General features: G+C 40.9%; 1 protein-coding gene across 1 annotated transcript; it reads left to right on the top strand.

Annotated features, from left to right (window-relative positions):
* Positions 1-2,669: 2,669 nt before the first annotated feature.
* Positions 2,670-3,756, top strand: Hsp27 (Heat shock protein 27). The gene has a single exon (XM_067789329.1). It carries the CDS (start codon positions 2,787-2,789, stop codon positions 3,405-3,407), a length of 621 nt encoding a protein of 206 aa, XP_067645430.1. The 5' UTR covers positions 2,670-2,786; the 3' UTR covers positions 3,408-3,756.
* The last annotated feature ends 4,160 nt before the right edge of the window (positions 3,757-7,916 follow it).

Genomic DNA, 7,916 nt, shown 5'->3' with positions numbered 1-7,916 from the left:
GAAAATTTTCAAAAAAAATTGGAATAACTGTTTTTAAAAAATATTCCATCTGCATGTTGTAATTTTAATTTTCTGCAGGGATGCTCATGCTCTTCTCTCACTAATAAACTTTTACATTTAAATTTTTGCCTACCACTGATTTAGTCCTACCATTTGCACCAAAAATGGTCCCTTCCAACCCCATTTGGTCCGCTAGTCCCTTTTTTTTCAATTTTGGTCCCTTTTAGGCAGTAGCCACGATTTTGGTACTTTTCTTCCTTTTTCACTGAGGTTAAAATTCACAACTCTGCCCACAACATTTGGCACACTTTCATTAACACTTTCATTAACATATAATCATTGTTTACTATATAGTTTGGCAGCTTAAATTGAGGTTATGTTGCGAATAGAGTGGAAGGCACTCGAATTCAGAGAGATACTCGAATGGAGTGGCATGAAGAACAGTAGGAAGAGCAGAGTTGCATTGGATAAATATAACTTCAATCATTGCATCAATATTAAAGATAAATTTAGAAAAAATAATTAAATACTTGAGTATAGGCAAACATTTTCTTTCAATTACTGCAATTAAGGTGTCCTAGATGCTATATATTCTAAAATTATAACATTTTGTGTCTGTTTAAAAATTTAACTTCAATTTCCCTAAGATTTCATTAATATGGCCATTATTGATGTTTGTGTGTGTGTGCAAATTTTGAGCAATCAGCTGTTAGTTGCGCTACTTGGTAAAGTTTACAATGCATATAATTTTCAATTTACTTATGTACATGGAAATCTTACCACAAAAATTGCTCAGTCAATAAAATGTAGCAGACCAATGACATTTCATAGGAGATATTTTAGCCAAGGCATTAATAAGAAAAGTGATGGTTCTAAGGGCAAACACATTATACGGACTTATCGGAAAAAATTCTTGTTTTAGTATGCAGATATTTCACATCAAACACTTCTCGTGATAGATTTTTTTCACTAGTTGAACTAAGAAAATTTTTCTCAAATGCAAGTGTGCCTCTAAGAAACTTGGCAGGGCTTCTCACTGATGGATCCATTACGATGGCCGTTGAGTTAAAATTTGAATTGAAAACTATGTAAAATAATAAAACTAATTGGTTTTATGTTTGGTAACACTTTCAAAATTTTGTACAAAGAAATCCTATGTAAGAATTACAGGAGTATTGTGGTACTACTCTGCAAAAATCGCGAGTACTCCATGCATGCATGTATGGAGTACTCACTATGGACCAAGCGAGTGCTCCAAAATTAACCACAATTCATACAAAAAATATGGTCCAATTAACATTGCGATGTCCCAGGACCGGACCATATACTCCAGCTCCGCATTACATCAGAGTAATCCATGGAGTAACCACAGTCCAACAAACATCGTGTAGTGATTACAATCGTTAAAAATGAGCAATGATCGTCTTACAACATGTTCGTGTAGAAACATGAGTTGGTCGATCGCTGCATTACAGTGGAGTAGAATGGTAAGTACTCCAGTGGACCACATGGTCCAACGATTTTTGCAGGGTAAGTAGCCTGGCATAAGAAATATTTTAACTGTCACATTTTAACTGTGACAGGAATACTTCGTTAAAGCGGTAACTTTATAAATGAATAGCGAATCGATATTGAACAAATTTGCTTTTATATTCAGATTTAGAAGCAAATGTAAAAAAGATTAGATTTCAAAAAATGTGTTTTGTATTTTCTTCTCGTGGGTACAGAAACCCATAAACTTCAATAACAATGCAGTTAACTAATTTCTAGTACATACTTAAATGTAATCCGTTCCGTTATTGCACAGTTGAAACTTTTAAGACGTTTGATTTTTAATCTGAAGGCTGGGGCTAGTTTGAGTAAATGTGATTTTTTCTAAAATCACACTTACTAAATCTAGGCTTTTGTATGAAATTTAAACCTTCAGGGGAAGAAGTAAGCATCATTTATGATTTACTCAGTTTGCTCATAGTTCGGCTACACCAAAACGCAAACTTTTGAGCCCTTTCTTACTAAAACCTAACTGCGCTATACATTTTATTTCTTTCCAATTAACAACATAATGCTGGAACTAAGAGCTCTGTCAGCGAAACTACATTCAAAATATATAGTTAGTGAAGGCATAGACTTATCCTACAAATTTGAAAATATAATACCTAAAAGTAGTGTTTTTGTTTGTGCAGTTTGAATTAAGTCTCCTATTCGCTAAGTTTATTAAAATTTAGTGTATGAAATCATGGAAACATTTTGAAATTTTATATCTAACAAAGACTACGAAACTTTTGTGAATTGCTGGTATCACAATCAAATAAAACAAACATTTGGTCCTTTTTTCTGATATTTGGTTATTTTTTAATGAATTTTGGTCCGAAATGAAAACATGGTATGGCAACCATGGTTGATACAACAGACGCGTTTAATTAAAGAGAAGAGTAAAATGGACAAGAGCATGAAATTTTCTCTGTACAAATGAGTAAAGTTTTAATTACGTTTCTGAGTGAAAAATTTAAGAGCGTGGATAAACAAAAAAGTTGCGAAAGTTTTTTTGCTTTGAGAAATTTGTAGAAACTTGTAGAAAATATGAGCAATTTCCTATGCTGACTCTCTATTGAGCAGAATGTTGCTCCAACGGTTGTAAGCGGCTATAAAAGCGAGTGCACTTCCTCGCTCCCTTGAGTTGAAAATAAAATTTCAAAGTAAATTGTTTGTACATTGCAAGTGAAAAATTTTACTTGTGCTAAAAAAGTATTTTATCTTTCTTGTATTAAGAAGTTAACTGCAAAAAAATGGCAATTGTACCGCTATTAGTGAACTTGGCTCGTGAATTAGACACCGAGTTGGATCCTTATTTGGATGATGATTTTGGATTTGGCTTACATCCGATGGATATTTTCCGGCCGGTCCGTCATAGCCAATCTCTATTACCTCTGCGACGCCGTAGTACACCATATGACCGTTCACAAATATTAGCCAGACGTGGTGCACGATTGGGCAAAGACATTGATGGTTCGTCACTCATACCTACAGTTGGCAAAGATGGTTTTCAAGTCTGTATGGATGTATCGCAGTTCAAGCCAAATGAATTGACTGTTAAAACTGTAGATAAAATGGTAGTTGTGGAAGGCAAGCACGAAGAGCGAGAGGATGAGCATGGTGTGATTCAGCGTCACTTCATTCGCAAATATTCATTACCGAAAGACTATGATCCAAAAGATGTCGTATCGACGATTTCATCGGATGGTGTTCTGACTGTAAAAGCGGCACCACCCCCGAGCAAAGCAATTAAAGCCAACGAACGAGTTGTACAAATTCAACAGACTGGGCCGGCACATTTGAGTGTGAAAGCACCAGAAGACGTTGCCAATGACAAAGCAAAAGAAAATTGCGATAGGAAGTCTGCGAAATAAACTGACTAACATTTTTCGTGCGTAGGAACGGAATTGCAAAAACAACGAGCACACGAAAGCGAAAAACACCATCCTAACTGGTGTTTAGACTGCAGTCATGATCATGCATTTAATTTGAGTTTATTCATCAATCAACGACTTCGGAGCGGGATCCATTTTAGTATTTTATCTTATTTTATACATACATATATAAAATGAAATTTGAATTCCACTTTAATTTCTTTTTTGCATAATCGCAAGTACGTACTTTGTAACTACTGTGTAGTCTGGGATATGTTATATGTACTGTTTCCGAAGTTTTCCTTCAATAAATAAATTTAAGTTCTTCGTATATTTATAAGAAATTTAATTGCGTTTTGAGTTTTATTTTTCAATAGATTGATAGTTGGGCTGGGAAGTGTAAAAAAACATTGTTCGCTGTCTTTAGCCACGTTGCCGCTGTCTTTGGCCACGTTGTCGCTGTCTTTGGCCACGTTGTCGCTGTCGCTGTCTCTTTAGCCACGTTGTCGCTGTCTTTAGCCACGTTGTCGCCGTCTTTAGCCACGTTGTCGCTGTCTTTAGCCACGTTGTCGCTGTTTCTTTAGCCACGTTGTCGCAGTCCTAGCCACATTGTCGCTGTCTCTAGCCACGTTGTCGCTGTCTTTAGCCACGTTGTCGCTGTCTCTTGCCACGTTGTCGCTGTCTCATTAGCTCACCAACAAAAGTTCAAATTTTCAGCAAAGTCCTCTAATGGGAGTTCAAGGAAACTAGCATTTCAACAGGGGTGGCCAATTGGCTCCACATTACAATTGAAAAGCTGGTTGGTACCATGTGGGGACACATGTTGTTGTTGTTGTTATTGTTGTTGTTGGTGTTGGTGTTGTTGTTGTAGCAATGCTCGCCCCACCTAATAACCGCGACCGATCGCAAATTGTCATCAATATCCTCTAACGGGAGTCCAAGGAAATTCAACAGGGGTGGACCATAAGGAAAGGGATGTTAGAGGCGTTGGTTCCACATTACAATTGAAGAGATGGTTGGTGTCATGTGGGGACACATTGCAAGCGGGGCATACATTTTGTATGTCAGGGTTGATTCTCGATAGGTAAGAGTTTAACCTGTTACAGTATCCAGAACGAAGTTGAGTAAGAGTGACACGCGTTTCCCTGGGGAGTATGCGTTCCTCTTCCGCGAGTTTTGGATAATTTTCTTTAAGCACTGGATTCACCGGGCAATTCCCGGCATAATGGTCCGACGCCTGTTTATGGAGTTCAACAAGGACCTGCTTGTGTTTTTTCACTTCATACGGCTGGGTTCTCAGGTGCCGTATTTCTTCAAAATGCTTACGGAGATGACTCCTTAAGCCCCTGTTGTTGTTGTTGTTGTAGCGATTAGGTTACTCCCCGAAGGCTTTGGGGAGTGTTATCGATGTGATGGTCCTTTGTCGGATACAGATCCGATACGCTTCGGTAACACAGCACCATTAAGGTGCTGGCCCGACCATCTCGGGAACGATTTATATGGCCACATTGAACCTTCAGGCCATCCCTCCCTCCCCACCCCCAAGTTCCATGAGGAGCTTGGGGTCGCCAGAGCCTCGTCTGTTAGTGAAACGGGATTCGCCGCTCGAAGGTGAGGTTGACAATTGGGTTGGAGAAGCTATATATTGCGCTACACAACCCCTTTAATCCCCCCTTAAGCCCCTAGGCGGTGCTGGTTCAGCAATCAGATGTCTGTTGGGATGCACAGGTTTCTGGGTATTCAACAGGAACTGTTCGGTCAGCATCTCATTTCTCTCCCTGATGGGGAGTATTCTCGCCTCATTATGCAGATGGTGTTCTGGGGACATAAGAAGACAGCCCGTGGTGATTCTGAGAGCAATATTTTGGCAGGCCTGTAGTTTCTTCCAGTGGGTAATTTTTAGGCTTGGCGACCGTATGGGTGACGCGTAGCACGTAATCGGGTGGCTAATTGCTTTGTATGTAGTCATGACCGTTTCTTTATCTTTTCCCCAGGTACTGCCAGCGAGGGATTTGAGGATTTTGTTACGGCTCTCAATTCTCGGAACAATTACGGCTGCGTGCTCTCCAAAATGTAGATCCTGATCAAACGTCACACCCAAGATTTTGGGGTGTAGGACAGTCGGTAGCGTAGTGCCATCGACGGTGATGTTCAAAATGGTCGACATTTGGGACGTCCATGTTGTAAATAAGGTCGTTAGTCGGTGATAATGCCAGGTTTCGCGAGGCGAAAAAACTGGAGAGATCAGGGAGGTAGCCGTTTATTTTATTGCATAGAGCATCGAACTTTGGGCCTGGGCCTGTGGCCATTATTGTGCAGTCATCGGCGTAGGAAACGATTGTGACTCCTTCCGGTGGTGAAGGTAGCTTAGATATGTAGAAATTAAACAAAATTGGGGATAGGACACCACCCTGTGGCACCCCTTGTTTAATTCTCCTTGGTTTTGATGTTTCGTTTCTAAATTGCACCGATGCCTGCCGACCACCCAGATAATTTGCGGTCCACCTTTTAAGACATGGGGGAAGGGTAGACCCTTCCAGGTCTTGCAGTAACGATCCATGGTTGACCGTATCAAAAGCTTTTGATAGGTCTAGCGCTACGAGTACTGTTCTATGGTGGGGGTATTGATTTAAACCGCAATTTATCTGGGTGCTAATGCCATTTAGCGCAGTGGTAGTGTTATGGAGTTTTCTGAAGCCATGCTGATGAGGGCCTAGCTGCAAATTTGCTTGGAAATAAGGGAGCAAAATGGCTTCAAGCGTCTTTGCCACTGGCGATAGGAGAAATATCGGACGATCCGACTCACATATGTTAGCTGGTTTTAATTTGTGACCCCATTTAATTTGTTGTGGGACACATCGCTTATAGTGCTTATGGAAATATTCACATAACCCTCTTGGAGGCGGGGATAGATCATGCAGTTGTCTGCTAGGCTGTTCGGGTTTGTGACAAGCAACAACTGCTGGTTCAGCATTTAGTTGTGCTATTTAATGTTGACCTCTTTGGCCTCGCTGGCAGTTCTGAGTGCAGTATTTAGGCAGGCCTGAAGCATTTCGCGGTATGTGTTTTAAAGACCAGGCGATTGTGAACGACCGGCCAATTGCTTTCTACATGGTTAGCAACGTTTCTTGTATCTTTTTCCCTAGTCTTGTCGGCAAGGATAGTATTATCGAATGTTATCCCTAAGATCTTTGGTTGACTAACAGTCGGTAGCGTTAGGCCATCGAGTGTGAACGTCCAATATTTGCGTCATCTGATCCTTCCACGCCGAAAACAGTGACCGTCGATTTGGTCGGTGATAATGCCAGGTCGTACCAGGTGAAGAAACAAGAAAGATTGGGGAGATGTTGATTCTAGAAACTATTTCGTCTATTGGAGGGACAAGTCCCGTTGCCATCGTCGGTGTAGGAAATGATACTCTTTCTGGTGGAGAAGGGAGCTTTGATATGTAGAAATTAAACAGAATCGGGGATAGGACACCCGTGTTAAATTCTCCTAGGCTTTGAGGTTTCATTCCTTAATTGAACCGACGCTTTCCGCCCATTCAGATAATTTGCAGTCTTTTTTTTTTAGAGAAGGGGGTGCACCTTCTATGGCTTGTAATAGCCTGCCGTGGGCGACTGTCTCAAAAGCGTTTGACCAGTCGAGTGCCACGAGCACCGTCCTAGCAGAGGGTTTTTCCTTATTTAGTCCGTAACTTATCTGAGTGTTTATGGCGCTTGGCGTGGTGGTAGCGCTATGCATTTTGCGGAAGCCATGTTGATGAGTGGCTAAACAAAGATGATTGAGCAGGACGGTTTCCAATTTCTTCGCTACTGGAGAGAGGAGTGATTTCGGTCGATATGACTCGCCTTCGTTAGCTGGGTTCCCAGGCTTTATAGTGAATAATCCTTGCCATTTTCCATTGTTTCGATATGAAAAAGGACTTCAACGATGCAATTGACAATTGCCTGTAAAAAGCGCTCGCGCTATTCTTCGATTCTGACCAAGTTTTATCCCCGAAAGCGATAGATATTTCATCGTTGTGTTTTGTCGGATTAGACAAGGGTTTGACGGTTGGCCGCAGTTCACCAACACCCGCGAGGTTGCAGTTCTTTAAAGGCTCTTACAATTTGGCACGTTTGTGTTCATTCATCAGTCGCTAATATTCAAATTGAGTTTCTACTAGGGTTCTAGTGAGTATGCTTTGTCCCTAGCTCACATATTTCATTAATCCGATTCACCATTTTGGGAGCTATTGTGATTTAAAAACATATGACTCGATACGGCCTAATTTGGGTGCACAGCAAAGCAGGCATCTCTAAAATTTGTTCATTACTTAACCAACAAATTTTGGAAATGACGGCGCAAGAAACACCACTCGATCTCGCCGCACCCTCAGTTACGCCTTACTCCGAGAGATGAAGCAAGACGTACGGTTCAGAGCAGCGCGCAACTGTGCGTTGTGACCCGCTGCCACAGCAACAGAAGAGCAAGGGCAGCGTATATTGGCTGAAGAGTGTGACCGTC

The sequence above is a fragment of the Eurosta solidaginis genome, chromosome 5 (genome assembly GCF_040869045.1).
Source record: "Eurosta solidaginis isolate ZX-2024a chromosome 5, ASM4086904v1, whole genome shotgun sequence".
Taxonomy (NCBI): Eukaryota; Metazoa; Arthropoda; class Insecta; order Diptera; family Tephritidae; genus Eurosta; species Eurosta solidaginis.
The sequence above is the reverse complement of the archived record's forward strand: the minus strand, read 5'-3'. Positions and strand labels throughout refer to the sequence as shown.